This window comes from Pseudophryne corroboree, chromosome 5 (assembly GCF_028390025.1).
Source record: "Pseudophryne corroboree isolate aPseCor3 chromosome 5, aPseCor3.hap2, whole genome shotgun sequence".
NCBI classification, from domain to species: Eukaryota; Metazoa; Chordata; class Amphibia; order Anura; family Myobatrachidae; genus Pseudophryne; species Pseudophryne corroboree.
In genome coordinates this window covers 730,360,573-730,378,214 of record NC_086448.1, presented here as the reverse complement: position 1 = coordinate 730,378,214, position 17,642 = coordinate 730,360,573, and the positions used below count along the sequence as shown (strand labels likewise).

At 46.7% G+C, this 17,642-nt stretch overlaps 1 protein-coding gene across 1 annotated transcript in view; it reads left to right on the top strand.

Moving 5' to 3' along the window:
- Nucleotides 1-17,642, top strand: part of LOC134928375 (carbonic anhydrase 3-like) — a 74,908-nt gene that overhangs the window by 11,794 nt on the left and 45,472 nt on the right. Inside the window, exon 3 of the mRNA XM_063924050.1 lies at nucleotides 14,006-14,124. Coding sequence (XP_063780120.1) covers nucleotides 14,006-14,124 — 119 coding nt within the window. The remainder of the gene's footprint in view (nucleotides 1-14,005; nucleotides 14,125-17,642) is intronic.

Here is a 17,642-nt window from a genome sequence, read left to right as displayed (position 1 = left end):
GTCCCTCATTTGGGATTTGGGGTTGGGGACCAGGGGACCAAGGTATACTGTTGCACCTGGACCCCCCACTCACTAGTTCTGCCACTAGGGTCAGGGATGTAGAGTAGGGTATAGAGGGGACAGTTAAAATACTAATCCCAAGTACTTAGTACACCATTATTGAATTAAGATGCAAAATACAGGAAAAAGTAGGCAATCTAGGTAAAAAAAAGAGAAAGAAAAAAGGTCAGAGATTCAATTGCTCCACTTGGTCTAGAACTGGCCCAGCATCTCCCCTACCGATATGTACCTTTGCCCATTGTCTCACCAAGTGTGCCTCTGAACTCCCTCCCTGTGACTGCCTCTAACCCCCCTCCCCATGACTGCCTCTGTCCCTGCCTCCCCATGTGCACCTCTCATCTCCCCTTCCCATATGTACCTCTGCCCCTTGCCTCACTAAGCGTGCCTTTGACCACCTCCCCATGAGTGCCTCTGACTCCTACTTCCCCATGTGCACCTATCATCTCCTCTCCTCCCTATGTACCTCTGCACCCCCTCCCGATGAGTGCCCCTGACCACTGCCTCCCCATATGTGCCTCTGACCTTCCCCAAGCATGTCTCTGAATCCCTTCTCCATATGCTCCTCTGATACCATTTTTCCATGTGTTCCTCTGCGGTACTGCGCAGGAGCGGTGTCTATGCGTGTCTTCTTAGTCTGTTCTCTGTGTCGAGAGGATGTGCCTGAGTATCTAGGCCACATACCAGAGACTGGGTTGTGTGCCAGGGACTGTGCTATATACCGGAGGTATTACAACCCCACTGTGTCACCACCGATTACTATTTAAGGGTCACTGCCACTAATATATATATATATATATATATATATATACAAACAGAAAGTTCAGCAGTCACCAAAGCAAGCTCACTTATTTTCACAACATCAATAAATAAATGATGGGGGTTTAGTTAGTGAATTGGCCAATGCACGGAAGCCTGCAAACCGAGCGGTTTGCAGGCTTCCGTGCATTGGCCAATTCACTAACTAACCCCCCATCATTTATTTATTGATGTTGTGAAAATAAGTGAGCTTGCTTTGGTGAGTGCTGAACTTTCTGTTTGTATATTTTTAAGTAGGTGGCCATGGGCTACATGCACCCCACCCTATGAGTGGTGAGTGCAGACACTGCACCCCGCTTCTGGGGTGGTGAGTGCTGTGGTTTTATATTTGTTGGTATATTGTAGGGTTTAATCTTTGGTTAACTCATATTAACTGTGGCCACAAGCTTTGTTCATGCACCCCTATGCAAGCCCAATTATCTTAAACCTGAGTCAGCTGTTCTTTAGTAATTTATCAGCCAGTGTCAGTTGACTAGTGTACCTTTAAAAGCCATGGAGTATTTGGCAGATACACAATAAACCAAGTGGGCATATTTGCAGTTATATTATGTGTGATACAGTTGCTAAGTTTTAATTTTTGAGACTCTGTGATAGTGTAGTGTGATGCCCAGTATCTGCCCCCTGACTCCTGCTGGCAAAACCTGCAGCTAGGGGCATCTTTAGGGCATCAGCAACCCAGGACTGTGAGGGTTAAGGGACTGCCCTGGTGCCCAACAACCACGCTGACGGAGCAAATACATGGAGGGCACTAGGACCCCGTTTTACAGGGAACAGGTCCTGCTGTGTGGGGGGGCCTGGAAATGCGGGGATTGGCCACAGGGAAGAGCGGGAAGAGAGGAGGCGGGACTGGCGCCAAGGGGAGAGAGACGGCGCGGCTACAACGGGAGAGAGCCGGTGGAACAGCGTGGAAGCTGTCAGTGACGGGTCGTGCCGGGCGCCCTGAACCTGTCCCCAACTTTGCCCACCGTCGCGAGGAGCGTGTGACTGCCACTGAGGGCCGGAAGGAACCGCCCGCAAGAGACGGAGCCTCGCGCCGCTTACCACCGCCGACATCAGCGGAGACCAGGAGGCGCGGGTGCGAGCGCCGGAAAGGAGAGAGGCACCGGGCAGCTTATGTGCAGGGACGTGCACTGCTGCAGCCGGCCGATCCGAGGGGAGAGAGAGCTGTACACGGGTGCCGAGGAGAGAGCGGAGCTGGGACAACAACATTGGCAGCAACAGGTACTTTCTTCTCCCTGGTCCCACAAGAAATATAGTATAGGGATACAGGGACCCTATTCCAAGCCAGTGTGTACCCCAGCAGCCTGTGCCCTGCCAGCCGTCCCTTGCCACCTGAGAGACGTTGTACCACTCCAAGATTATCCCCGCTGCAGCATCAGGAATTTCGTAGCAAGTCAATCCCTAGCCCGCATTCCCTTTGATATATGCCCCGATACTTTGGCCTATCACTGGAGTTGCCGACTGGGACAGTGTCACAAACCACAGCAGACCCCAAGTAAAGGCAAGGTGTGCCCATCCTGTCCCCTCACTGAGCCCTAACAGGGGGTGTTTCAGCCGGACTGCCCGTACCCTTACGTACTTTCTAATTGGAACCTTCCACCCTATTGTTCAGCCAGTTGAAAGGCAAAAGCTTCCCTCCTTGAGTTACCTTACTGGGCGGACTTGCATTTGGACTTCTCCGGATGATATATATATATATTGGGCCAGCGACCCGCTTTATTGAGTTCATAGTGCCACCTAGTGGCGTGTTCAACGTACTGCCTGTGTATTCACGAAACCTTCTGTTCTAAAGGCCCTTTTGGGGACGTTAGAGTTCTGAAATGTATTTGTGTCATTATTATGCCATGTTCATATTACTGTTGTGCATGATATGTGAGAAATGGTAAAGATCTTAACTGAAAGGTATTAGGGTCACCAACCAAAAATCCCGTTTCCCTGAACGGGGAGTAGCCGTTGTTATAATAAATCTTTGTTACCGCATCCCACCGTAGTGATCCTTACACACTTGGGGTTGTCCGTACTGGGGTATCTCCGTCCTTCTGCCCAGGTCCCGTACAGGTGTCCCCCGCAGATTCCAACAGGCTCCGCCCGAGCAGGAACTGGACAACCGGGCCAGCAGCAACAGGACCGACACAAGACTTCAGGTACGCTTCACCACACATCACACTAGGACATGCATGTACCTTGGCGAGCGGTTTGCAGGCTTCCGTGCACTGGCCAATTCACTAACTAAACCCCCATCATTTATTTATTGATGTTGTGAAAATAAGTGAGCTTGCTTTGGTGAGTGCTGAACTTTCTGTTTGTATATTTTTAAGTAGGTGGCCATGGGCTACATGCACCCCACCCTATGAGTGGTGAGTACAGACACTGCACCCCGCTTCTGGGGTGGTGAGTGCTGTGGTTTTATATTTGTTGGGGTATATATATTGTGACAAGAACACTGGGATAGTGTTTGAGGGCAGGTATGTTTGTCCCAGGTTCTTGTCTTACATGTATTAGAAAAATGAAAACTTCTAGGAATATGTTTTGTTTTGTTAGAACCTTTTCAGTTTGTTGGAAAATCTGGGTAAGGGCCCTGAAAGAGAGATGGGGCAAGTTACAGACATTGGGCCCAGTTCGGGTCTTTGGCCTCACAGAAGGCTAATCAGGCTTTCAGCTGTGTAAGAGTGTTATAGAGCTGCTGGCCTGATTAGGGTGTGCAGACTGCCTGGGAAGACTGCAGGATCTCTGTGAGAGAAACACGCTCCTGATACAAGTAAGCTATACAGTGCTTACTGGAGAACTCTGTGGGTTTTTTGTTTAGTGATAGTTAGGAACATCTTGTGTTTAGTTAGTGCCGGACAGGCAAGGTATTTTCTTTTGGTGTTTGTTTTATTTTCTGTATAATAAAACTGGCTGGGGCCAGTTGTACCAGAACCTGGACTTGTGTTGTTCCTCAGCTGCTGCGTGCTGCCATATACCCCAGGAAACGGCACCTTGCACCCTTACAGTGTTACAACTTGGTGGAGAATGCGAGCATGCCGTTCTGCGCATAAGTGAAAGCAGCAGCTTTGTGAGGCCTGCAGAAAATGGTGGTTTATGCAGATACAGCCCAGTGTGAAGTTACTGAGACTCGCCCTGAGGATTTGATATATGTCCTGGGTGAAAGCAGCTACAAAGCCACCTGAAAAATCTGTTGACATGGAGGAACTGCTTAAAGCCTTGCTGCAAGCTACAGCGGCTCAGCAAGAGGCCAACAGACAGCAGCAGGTGGCAATGGAGGAAAATTGGAGACAGCAGCAGGTGGCAATGGAGGAAAATAGGAGACAACAGCAGGCAGCTGTTGACGAACTTTACAGGCAACAGCGTCAGGATAGAGAGGCCTTAACAAAAGTGGTGCAGAGCCTTGCTGCCCGGATTGGAGATGTGGCCGTCAGTGCTCCGACCAGCTCTAGTTCTATACGGGCCAGTCACTTCCTGCAGAAAATGACAGAGGCTGATGATGTGGAGGCCTACCTGACCACGTTTGAAAGGACTGCCGAGCATGAGAACTGGCCGAAAGCACAGTGGGCCAGCCTGCTGGCACCTTTTCTGTCAGGTGAGCCCCAAAAAGCGTACTTTGATTTAAGCCCTGCTGAGGCTCGGGACTATGATAAACTAAAGACTGAGATCCTGACCCGCCTGGGAGTCACACTGTCAGTACGAGCACAACGGGTGCACTGTTGGGTATACGCCATGGAGAAGCCGCCTCGCTCCCAGATGCACGACCTTATTCAGCTAACAAAAAAATGGTTACAGCCAGAGACATTAACTGGTCCCCAGATGGTTGAAAGAATCGTCATGGACCGCTACTTGAGATCTTTGCCCATGGTCCTGCGCAAGTGGGTGAGCCATGGAGACCCGGGTACTGCTGACCAATTAGTGGACATGGTAGAGAGGTATTTGGCAGCAGAGGAACTACTGATGACCACCCAGCAACCCATAGATCCTCGACAGCGCCCTTCAGTAAAGACTGGTAAGACTGTTCCGTGGGAAAATGTTGCTGGGCGGTTAAGAGAACGCAAGGCTGGAGAGACTGTAAACACTGGCCCTGGAGACAGGCCAATGGGGCTAGAATGGTCTATGCTGCCCAAACGGGTTGATAATCATGTGGTTAAATGTTTTAGGTGTGGTATGCCAGGTCATGTTATTGCCAATTGCCCAGTCACGCAAGAACCCATGCAATGTGATGCTGCCTTTGAATGTCGCAGAATGTCTTTCTTTGCTAGGTTAGCCTGTACTGTGGTACCTTCACCTGAGCTGGAAAAACAAATGTGTGATGTGTTCTTAGAGGGTAACCGGGTAGAGGCCTTACTAGATTCAGGAAGTTTAGTTACCCTCGTGAAAGCGGGGTTAGTGAACCCCTTAAAGGTCCAGCAAATACCTATTGGGGTAACTTGCATACATGGGGACAGCCAACATTATGTCACTGCTGAAGTGAATATAGAAACTTGTTGTGGGTCAGCAATTGTTAAAGTAGGACTGGTCCCCACCTTGGTGCATGAGGCCATAATATGGAGGGATTTTCCTAATTTTTGGAAACTGTGGGAATCACGTTTATCAACAGATGTGAGAAGTAAAGAGCCAGTTGATAATACTGGTGATTTCATGGATGTACGTTTGTCTTCGGAACTTTCTGACCCTTTGCCTTTTGCTAGTTTGGTTGGGTAAGGGACAGATGGGGAATCCAGTGAAGACTCTCTTGCTGGGAACAGAGACATAGTAGTAGAACTGAAAGCATGCCTGACCTGGAGGTAAAGAAGGATCTGTTTGCGTCTTAACAATTAAAGGATCCTACCTTAATAAAGGCTAGAGAGAATGTTAAGGTTGTTAATGGAGGACCTGTGGTACCAGGTGACAGGGTTACGTATCCCCACATGGCCATCTGTAATGAGCTCTTGTACCACATTGTCAAAAGGGGTGAGGATGTGGTGGAACAGCTGGTAGTTCCCCAGCCTTATCAGAGAACGGTACTAGATTTAGCTCATAGTCACGTTACCGACTTTTTTTACAAAGGTTCTTTTGGCCAGGGGTTTATAAAGAAGTGTCTGAATATTGTCCTGAATGCCAGTATCATGCCCCTAGACCCCATTTCAGGAGCCCACTAGTTCCCATGCCTATTATAGAGGTCCCGTTTGACAGAATAGTCATGAATCTCGTGGGGCCCTTGTTAAAGTCTGCTCGGGGCCATCAGTATATTCTGGTAATTATGGACTATGCCACTCGATATCCTGAGGCTGTCCCTTTACGCACTATCACAACCAAGGCGATAGCTAGGGAGCTGGTGCAGGTTTTTAGTAGAGTGGGAATACCAAAAGAAATTTTGACTGACCAAGGTACTCCATTTATGCCAAGGATCATGAAAGAATTGTGCAAATTATTTAAGGTCACTCACCTCAGGACGTCCATCTTCCATCCCCAAACTGACGAGTTGGTGTAAAGGTTTAATAAAACATTAAAAAGTATGTTAAAAAAGGTTGTTGAGAGAGATGGGAAAAACTGGGATTGTTTGTTGCCCTACTTGTTAATGGCCGTCAGAGAAGTTCCTCAGTCCTCTACGGGGTTTTCTCCATTTGATTTGTTGTATGGTAGACACCCCAGAGGGTTGTTGGACATTGCCAAAGAGATGTGGGAAGGACAGCCCACTCCTTATAGAAGCGTTATTGAACATGTAACACAAATGCAGGATAGGATTGCAGCCGTGGTACCTATTGTCAGAGAGCACATGGAACAGGCCCAAAGTGCTCAACAGAGGGTATATAACCGGAGTGCCAAGATACGGGAATTTGCTCCTGGAGATAGAGTTCTTGTTTTGGTACCCACTGTGGAAAGCAAATTCCTAGCTAAATGGCAGGGCCCATTTGAGATTAGGGAAAAAGTGAATGAGGTTAATTACAAAGTGTACCAGCCAGGAAAGAGAAAACCCGAACAAATCTACCATGTTAACTTAATCAAACCCTGGAAAGATAGGTTGTCTCTGTCAGCGGAGCCTTGCCCTTCGGTGTCTTCACCTCGGTTGCTTCCTGCAGTAAAGGTGTCAGAGACATTATCAGCTCATCAGAACAATCAGGTTAAATAATTTCTCATCCAAAATAGGGAGATATTTTCAGAGCTCCCTGGCCGAACGACCATAATAAAACATGACATTGTCACAGAACCAGGGGTCAGGGTTCATTTAAAGCCATATAGGATTCCTGAAGCTCAGCGAGAAGCTGTTTCTAAAGAAGTTAAAACCATGTTAGAACTTGGAGTCATAGAGGAATCTAACAGTGAGTGGTCCAGTCCCATAGTTCTCATCCCGAAGCCCGATGGTAGCATACGCTTCTGTAATGACTTTCGTAAGTTAAATGAGGTGCCCAAGTTTGACGCGTACCCCATGCCCCGTGTGGATGAGCTTATAGAAAGGCTGGGAACAGCCAGGTTTCTCACCACATTGGACCTGACCAAAGGTTACTGGCAAATACCTTTGTCTGATAGCGCCAAAGAAAAAACAGCCTTTTTGGTTCCGGAGGGGCTGTACCAGTATAAGATGTTACCCTTTAGGTTGCATGGGGCTCCAGCAACCTTTCAACGGGCGATGGATAAAATTTTGAGCCCCCATAGAAAATATGCAGCTGCCTATTTGGATGATGTGGTAATTCACAGTACAGACTGGGGGTCCCATTTGGTTAAAGTACAAGCAGTACTGGACTCAAACAGAGAGGCAGGGTTAACTGCTAACCCAAAGAAGTGCTGCCTCGCAATGGAGGAGGTCAAATACTTGGGCTTCACCATAGGCAGAGGTCTAATTAGGCCCCAATTGAATAAAATTGATGCTATTCAAAACTGGCCTCATCCAGTGAATAAAAAACAGGTAAGGGCTTTTTTGGGAATAACTGGGTACTATAGACGATTTATTCCCAATTTTGCGACCACAGCGGTGCCGTTGTCAGACCTTACCAAAGGGAAGCAGTCAAATATGGTGAAATAGAACCCTGATGCAGAAAAAGCGTACCAAGCGTTAAAAGTGGCTTTGTGTTCACAACCGGTATTGATAACATCAGATTTTTCAAAAGAATTTGTGGTACAGACAAATGCCTCAGAGGTAGGGATAGGCGCTGTGCTGTCCCAAACCAGAGATGGGGACGAACACCCTATCATTTATTTGAGTAGGAAACTCAATGAGCATGAAAAAAGGTATGCCATTGTGGAAAAGGAGGCTTTGGCCATTAAGTGGGCACTAGATACCTTGAGATATTAACTCTTGGGTAGACAATTCAGACTAGTGACGGATCATGCCCCTTTAAAATGGATGTATGTAAATAGAGGCAAGAATGCTCGTGTAACTAGATGGTTTCTAGCGTTGCAGGATTTTAAGTTTACTGTCGAACATAGACCGGGTACACAATTGGCCAACGCAGATGCATTGTCCCGCATCTTCTGTTTGGGGGCTACAAGAGTTCCGGCCCCTAGGACGAAACAGGGGAGGGGGATATGTGACAAGAGCACTGGGATAGTGTTTGAGGGCAGGTATGTTTGTCCCAGGTTCTTGTCTTACATGTATTAGAAAAATGAAAACTTCTAGGAATATGTTTTGTTTTGTTAGAACCTTTTCAGTTTGTTGGAAAAGCTGGGTAAGGGCCCTGACAGAGAGATGGGGCAAGTTCCAGACATTGGGCCCAGTTCGGGTCTTTGGCCTCACAGAAGGCTAATCAGGCTTTCAGCTGTGTAAGAGTGTTATAGAGCTGCTGGCCTGATTAGGGTGTGCAGACTGCCTGGGAAGACTGCAGGATCTCTGTGAGAGAAACACGCTCCTGATACAAGTAAGCTATACAGTGCTTACTGGAGAACTCTGTGGGTTTTTTGTTTAGTGACAGTTAGGAACATCTTGTGTTTAGTTAGTGCCGGACAGGCAAGGTATTTTCTTTTGGTGTTTGTTTTATTTTCTGTATAATAAAACTGGCTGGGGCCAGTTGTACCAGAACCTGGACTTGTGTTGTTCCTCAGCTGTTGCGTGCTGCCATATACCCCAGGAAATGGCACCTTGCACCCTTACATTGTTACAACTTATATATATATAAAGTTCCTGTATAGAGTGCACTCACCAGACGGATACTGTAGCCAACAGGATTTTATTGGGACATCATACACATTTTCATGCCATGAAAATGTGTATGATGTCCCAATAAAATCCTGTTGGCTACAGTATCCGTCTGGTGAGTGCACTCTATACAGGAACTTTATATATTCATGGAACAAGGAATGCTTCTTTTGATCCAATGAAATATTGAGTGACACCCCAGCAATTATTATTCTGAATTGTGAGTGCAGACAACTTCAATTTTTCTATATATATATATATATATATATATATATATATATATATACAAGTGTGTGTTACTGTATCTACGCACACCACCTGCATTAACCCTAAAGCTACTGGCTAGATCTGCCTTCTTGTTGTATGTGCATGCCTGATTTTACCCTCTGTTACTTTACATCCTATTGTCTGCAGGTTAATGAACCAACAAGCCTGGTTAAGTTATCTGCCATGTGGATTGACTGCCAATGCACACTGCTGACACTTATTAATGTTAGTAGATGGTGCGCTCTGTGCCTGTCTCCTTCTACAATAGGATCCTATGAGTGCATCCCCTAGTGTTTGTCCCCTAGTGCCAGTGTCTCTCGGAGGTGGAGCTTAGTGCATGATCTGATCCTCCATCTTAGTGACAGTGTGTGCAGTGCTGAGACCAGGAGCAGAGTTCAGTGAGAGAGACTTACAGTGTTCCTGCATGTACCGCAGCTTTGGAGCTATCACAGAGCCGGGCGCCACACCTTCTCTACAGTGGGAGTCAGACTGCACGGCTCTGCAGTCCTCCATCCCTTTTCACTGCAGACAACTTCTGCTGAGATACCATAGCCACACAAACAGACTAAGTACCGCTACCACTGCTGAGTTTCCTCATATGATATAAAGGGGCCAATTACCTATATCAATAATACATCCAAGTCACCTGTGTGTTTACTGAATAAACCTGCATTACTGTTTAAGTTCATTAAGTGTGTGGACTGACGTCACTACACCAGGCAATTTGCTATACTCTACCAACAGGTTATGGGCCCAGTCCCGTGTTCCAGACCCATGTGCCCAGATTTGTGTGCCTAAAGATTAACCCCTGAGTGCTTTTGAATAATCATACAGATACAGTTTAAAGTGACATTTTATACAAGTGCAGAAAGGATGTATAACACAGGACACAGTAAGAACTTTGGTAAATTGAAAGCTTCAGAGAACTATGCTACTGTACATGGAAATTTGCCATGGAAAAGCAGCTTAAGCGGGAAAAGTTGTGGAAGGTCACCATAGACCCAGGAGCAGGTCCAAAGCCAGATGACGTAGATAGAGCCATCGGGACAATAGGTTTAGCTGTGGAGCAGCATGTCTATTCAGTAGTCAGTGGGAACGCATCAGCTAAGGACATGTGGACAGCCCTGCAAAATGCATATGAAGACAAAGGTCTAATGAGAAGGATAAATTTGAGACGTATGCTATATGGAACGAAATTGAGTGCCTGCAAGGACATGAATGATTACATCGATAAGTTATTGTCGATAACTCAGCGGTTGGCATCTGTGGGGGAACATGTGGATGAGGAAGAAGTGGCAATTGCTATGTTACAGAATCTGATGCCAGAATTTGATTTTTTTGGTGGTTGCTTTAGAGTCAAATTACACTAAGCTGACAATGGAGATTGTAAGGGCCAAGTTGCTGCAGTTCCAAGAATGTATTCCCATCGAGAGACCATAGCTAAGGGTTCTGCCTTGATCACAAAGGGCACAAAGTCCAAAAAGCAAAAATTTAAATGTTTTGTATGTCACAAGATAGGACATAAAGCTTCAGATTGCAGAATTAAAAATTCCAGTGGTGCACAGAAGCAGCATGACAAGGCAAATGAGTCAGCACTAAATGTAGCAGACAATCACAGGAAGTATTGCTGGTACATGGACCACTAGACATTTCAGTTGCAATAAGCATTGGTTCAATTCTTTAACATCGTGTGTACCCACTACAGTTACAGGGATTGTAAAGAAGGTCCTTATTGCATCACAATCTGGGACAATCACAGTACGTTTAAGAATTGAAGGAGAAATAGTTGTTACAGATATCCAAGATGTGTTGTACGTGCCTGATTTAGGAAGTAATCTCATTGCAATCAGTGTCCTAGAGAAGAAAGGCTATAGAGTCCAATTTCAGAAGGGCAAATGTATGGCGCAAAATGAAAGAGGGACTGTTATTGCTTCAGCAACCCGGTGAAACCAACTATATGTTCTGGTCACTGTGTACTGCAATGATGGATACTGATGAAATACAGCCAGTGGTGCTGTGGCACAAATGCTTGGGTCATCTGGGATATGACAACGTCCAGAAACTGCTAGATGGAATGGTAACATGGATCACTGTGAACAACGCTGAAAGACCCATATGTGAGAGTTGCATAAAAGGCTAGCAAGCCCGCAACCCATTTCCAAAGTTAGTCAGTAGAGCAGAAACACCGTTAGCTCTAGTGCACACAGTCATTTATTAGGTATGAAAATTGTACAAAACCTGCAAGAAGGGTCTGTCACAATTGACCAACAAACATAAATTGAAGCAATAATTTCCAAATACGAATTGACAGATGTAAAACCAGTAAGTACTCCCATTGACAAAAGTTTAAAGATGGTCAAGGCCATGTCACCAAGCAGCAAAGGGGAGATAGAGGAAATGCAAGAAATCCCTTATCAAAATGCTGTTGGTAGTTTGATGTATGCAAGTATTGGGATACATCCTGACATCAAACATGCAGTGAGTCAGACAAACCAGTGTGCAAACAATCCTGGGAGACAACATGGGATTTCAGTAAAGAGAATTCTAAGGTACCTCAAAGGTACAAGTTCACTAAAGCTGAGAATTCCAAAATCAACAGACACCAGCTTAAAAGTATTCTGTGATGCCGACTGGGGGTCAGATGATGATGACAGACGTTCCTATACTGGATACCTGTGTGCAGTAGCAGGTGCAGCCATAAACTGGACAAATAGGAAACACCCACAGTTGCTCTTTTCTATGACAGAGGCAGAGTACATGGTGCTCACAGAAACTTAAAAAGAAGCGCTTTGGATAAAAGTGACTTTATGTGAGTTAGGTCTTCTTTATCACAGTGAGATCATCAACATAAAGTGTGATAACAAGGGAGCAATTGATCTTTCTTGTAGCACAAAGCATCATGGACGGTCTAAGCACATTGCTATAAGACATCACTTCATTTGTGAACTAGTGAAAAACAAGTCCATCAATGTGGAATATGTTGCAAGTGAAGAAAACATTGCCGACATGTTAGCAAAAATGACTGTTATCACACTTTTTACATGTATTCCTGAAGGAATGTGGACTGGAATATGTTTAATGTTGATTTATTCTTACTGTTTTTGCTCACATTTATGTTTTTGGTTACAGGTATGACTTTTTTGAAGTATTTGATAAAATGTCATGTTCTTTTAAATATGTGACTGGAGACAGTCTTAAGTGAGGGGGAGTGTTAGTTCCCTTTAGGGGATGGGGCTTGAGTGTCGCATCATTGGGTCCCTCTCCTGCAAGAAAATTACAGTGATTCACATGTCTGCGATCAATGACTTAATGAAGTGAATTGTGTCATTAAGTCCTGCTTCCAACATACGGTGCATCGATTATGGTGATTTTCTCCCAGTCCCCACCCTGCCCGCTTCACTACTCTTCCACGGGTATGGGAGACTACCTGAAAAACCATGATTGTCCCACAACTTCTTGGAGAGTATGCAAGTATGGTACAGACATGAATGTGACTGTCATCTCAGAACCTCACATTAATAAGCTCACAGAAAACATGGAAACATATTACCAAACCTCTCCTATACAGGGCTGTTTCTAGACAATTTGGCTCCAGGTGCGAGCTTTAAAAAAATGCCCCCTCCCCCCATAGACATTAAAAAATGTGCCCCACCCCCCTTAGACAAAAAAGAAATGAGGGGTTTCATGTGCTGGGTGTCATGCTTGTTACCAGGGGCTTCACATGCTGGGTATCATGCTTGTTACCAGGGGCTTCACGCGCTGGGTATCATGCTTGTTGCCAGGGGTTTCATGCTCTGGGATCCATGCTCATTGCCAAGGGTAATGCTCGTTGCCAAGAGGAATGCTCGTTGGCAAGGGAAATGCTTGTTGCAAAGGGGGTGGAAGTATATTAGCTGGCGGGCACCCGATCTCCCACTCCCCATCCTCCCTATTCCCGCTTTAGGGGGTGGAAATTTTGCAGATTGATGCAACTGCATCTGGTTGGCTGGTACTTTATCTCCGTGCACTTTAAATCCATCCAAGGCTAAATAGACCCCTAAAATTTGAATCTTGCTTGTTTTGGATGACATGTACTGTAAGTTGCTCCCTCATGATTTTAGGTGCCATTTCACCCTGGAAATGACTGGAAATTAATGTTACGGATGTTAATAATAAATATAATAGAGGAAGAAAAATAGTCTCAAATTACATGATTTAACTGTATTTATCAATTTTTAAGAAATCCAGATTCAATATTAAAAACCAAGACTAAAACACTTGAGGATGGTTTTGCCAAAGCCAGAACATGACCATGATTTAAAACCAAAACTAAACCACGGGGTCTGTGCACATCTCTAGTTCAATGCAAGTGTGCTTGAGATCCGGTATGAAATAAGAGCGGTCGAGATCCCGGTGGTCAGAAGGCCGATGCCGGAATCCCGACAGCCGGAATCCCAATGTCAAGCGCAATGAGTGCCCTCATGGGCTCGCTGCGCTTGCCACACTTCGGGTCCGGTGACGAGCTTCACTAGCCACACTATTATAATCCCCCTTGGGTGGTGGCGTGGACCGCTATCGGGATTCTGGCATCGACATCCTGAACCCCCGGGATGCCGACAGCCGCTAAATTGCCTGCATCCCTGTGCAGGCACACTATAGCATGTATGCAAAAGGACATCTTTTAGGTCCAACTATAATTCACCACTATACTGTATATTCAATGCTAACACTAATAATCATCACGAAAATGCAATTCTAATTTATTCTTCTTGTGTTCATTAGTAATCAGAGATGGACCGTTGATTGGAATGTACAGACTTCGCCAGTTGCAGTTTCACTGGGGTTCCTCTGATGACCACGGCTCTGAGCATGTTATAGATGGACTGAAATATTCCGGAGAAGTACTGAAAATAACTCCTATATCTTTTTGTTCTGCTTCTGTGCCTTTCTGCAAGCCTATATATCAGTCACATTTCCCTTAAACGGGTGTAGTATGGTTTGCTGGCGGTCGGGGTCCCGGCAACCAGCATACCGGCGCTGGAATCTCGACCGCCGGCATACCGACAGCTGGGTGAGCGCAAATTAGCCCCTTGTGGGCTCGCTGTGCTCGGCACACTGCGGGCACGGTGGCGTGCTATGCACGCCACGCTATCTATTCTCACTCCGGTATGCCGGCGGTGGGGATTCCGGCGCCGGTATGGTGGTCGCCGGGAGGCCGGCCGCCGGCAACCTGAAGACCACCCCCTTAAACACAGCTCTGAACTTCTGTTATACTCCATGTTGTATATACTGTAGTATCCTCACCGCAGTTCTCACATACAAAAAAATGAATAGGTGCATAAGTGAAAAACAACCGAGGAAGGATGAATATTTAATGAGGTTTCTCTATCGTCCTAGTGGATGCTGGGGTTCCTGAAAGGACCATGGGGGGGTAGCGGCTCCGCAGGAGACAGGGCACAAAAAGTAAAGCTTTTTCCGATCAGGTGGTGTGCACTGGCTCCTCCCCCTATGACCCTCCTCCAGACTCCAGTTAGATTTTTGTGCCCGGCCGAGAAGGGTGCAATCTAGGTGGCTCTCCTAAAGAGCTGCTTAGAAAAAGTTTAGCTAGGTTTTTTATTTTACAGTGATTCCTGCTGGCAACAGGATCACTGCAGCGAGGGACTGAGGGGAGAAGGAGTCAACTCACCTGCGTGCAGGATGGATTGGCTTCTTGGCTACTGGACATCAAGCTCCAGAGGGACGATCACAGGTACAGCCTGGATGGTCACCGGAGCCACGCCGCCGGCCCCCTTGCAGATGCTGAAGACAGAAGAGGTCCAGAATCGGCGGCTGAAGACTCCTGCAGTCTTCAAAAGGTAGCGCACAGCACTGCAGCTGTGCGCCATTTTCCTCTCAGCACACTTCACACGGCAGTCACTGAGGGTGCAGGGCGCTGGGAGGGGGGCGCCCTGGGAGGCAAAATGATTACCTATAAAGGCTAAAAATACCTCACATATAGCCCTAGAGGCTATATGGAGATATTTAACCCCTGCCTGATTTCTCTAAATAGCGGGAGACGAGCCCGCCAGAAAAGGGGCGGGGCCTATCTCCTCAGCACACGGCGCCATTTCCTCTCACAGTTCCGCTGGTCAGGACGGCTCCCAAGTCTCTCCCCTGCACTGCACTACAGAAACAGGGTAAAACAGAGAGGGGGGGGCACATTTATGGCGATAATTTGATATAACAAAGCAGCTATAAGGGAGCACTTATTATAAGGCTATCCCTGATATATATATATAGCGCTTTTGGTGTGTGCTGGCAAACTCTCCCTCTGTCTCCCCAAAGGGCTAGTGGGTCCTGTCTTCGTTAGGAGCATTCCCTGTGTGTCTGCTGTGTGTCGGTACGTGTGTGTCGACATGTATGAGGACGATATTGGTGTGGAGGCGGAGCAATTGCCAAATATGAGGATGTCACCCCCTAGGGAGTCGACACCGGAATGGATGCCTTTATTTATGGAACTACGGGATAGTGTCAACACGCTAAAGCAGTCGTTTGACGACATGAGGCGGCCGGACAATCAATTAGTGCCTGTCCAGGCGACTCAAACACCGTCAGGGGCTGTGAAACGCCCTTTGCCTCAGTCGGTCGACACAGACCCAGACACAGGCGATGACTCCAGTGGTGACGGTGACGAATCAACCGTATTTTCCAGTAGGGCCACACGTTATATGATTTTGGCAATGAAGGAGGCGTTACATTTAGCTGATACTACAGGTACCACTAAACAGGGTATTATGTGGGGTGTGAAAAAACTACCTATAGTTTTTCCTGAATCAGAAGAATTAAATGACGTGTGTGATGAAGCGTGGGTTGCCCCTGATAAAAAACTGATAATTTCAAAGAAATTATTGACATTATACCCTTTCCCGCCAGAGGTTAGGGAGCGCTGGGAAACACCTCCTAGGGTGGACAAGGCGCTAACACGCTTATCTAAACAAGTGGCGTTACCCTCTCCTGAGACGGCCGCACTTAAAGATCCATCAGATAGGAGGATGGAAAATATCCAAAAAAGTATATACACACATGCAGGTGTTATACTACGACCAGCTGTAGCGACTGCCTGGATGGGCAGTGCTGGGGTAGTTTGGTCAGAGTCCCTGATTGAAAATATTGATACCCTGGACAGGGACAATATTTTACTGTCGTTAGAACAAATAAAGGATGCATTTCTTTATATGCGTGATGCACAGAGGGATATCTGCACACTGGCATCACGGGTAAGTGCTATGTCCATTTCGGCCAGAAGAGCTTTATGGACGCGACAGTGGTCAGGTGATGCGGATTCAAAACGGCATATGGAAGTTTTGCCGTATAAAGGGGAGGAGTTATTTGGAGTCGGTCTATCAGATTTGGTGGCCACGGCTACAGCCGGGAAATCCACCTTTCTACCTCAAGTCACTCCCCCACAGAAAAAGGCACCGACTTTTCAACCGCAGCCCTTTCGTTCCTTTAAAAATAAGAGAGCAAAGGGCTATTCATATCTGCCACGAGGCAAAGGTCGAGGGAAGAGACAGCAACACGCAGCTCCTTCCCAGGAACAGAAGCCCTCCCCGGCTTCTACAAAAGCCTCAGCATGACGCTCGGGCTCCTCAAGCGGACTCGGGGAAGGTGGGCGGTCGTCTCAAAAATTACAGCGCGCAGTGGGCTCACTCGCAGGTAGATCCCTGGATCCTGCAGATAATATCTCAAGGGTACAGGTTGGAATTAGAGACGGATCCACCTCGCCGTTTCCTGAAGTCTGCTTTACCAACGTCCCCCTCCGAAAGGGAGACGGTTTTGGAAGCCATTCACAAGCTGTACTCTCAGCAGGTGATAGTCAAGGTACCTCTTCTACAACAAGGGAAGGGGTATTATTCCACTCTTTTTGTGGTTCCGAAGCCGGATGGCTCGGTAAGGCCTATTCTAAATCTGAAGTCCTTGAACCTGTACATAAAGAAGTTCAAGTTCAAAATGGAGTCACTCAGAGCAGTGATAGCGAACCTGGAAGAGGGGGACTTTATGGTATCCTTGGACATCAAGGATGCGTATCTCCACGTTCCAATTTACCCCTCACACCAGGGGTACCTCAGGTTCGTTGTACAAAACTGTCACTATCAGTTTCAGACGCTGCCGTTCGGATTGTCCACGGCACCTCGGATCTTTACAAAGGTAATGGCCGAGATGATGATTCTTCTTCGAAGAAAAGGCATATTAATTATCCCATACTTGGACGATCTCCTAATAAGGGCGAGGTCCAGAGAACAGCTAGAGATGGGATTAGCACTGTCTCAAGAAGTGCTAAAACAGCACGGGTGGATTCTGAATATTCCAAAATCCCAGTTAATGCCGACAACTCGTCTGCTGTTCCTAGGGATGATTCTGGACACGGTTCAGAAAAAGG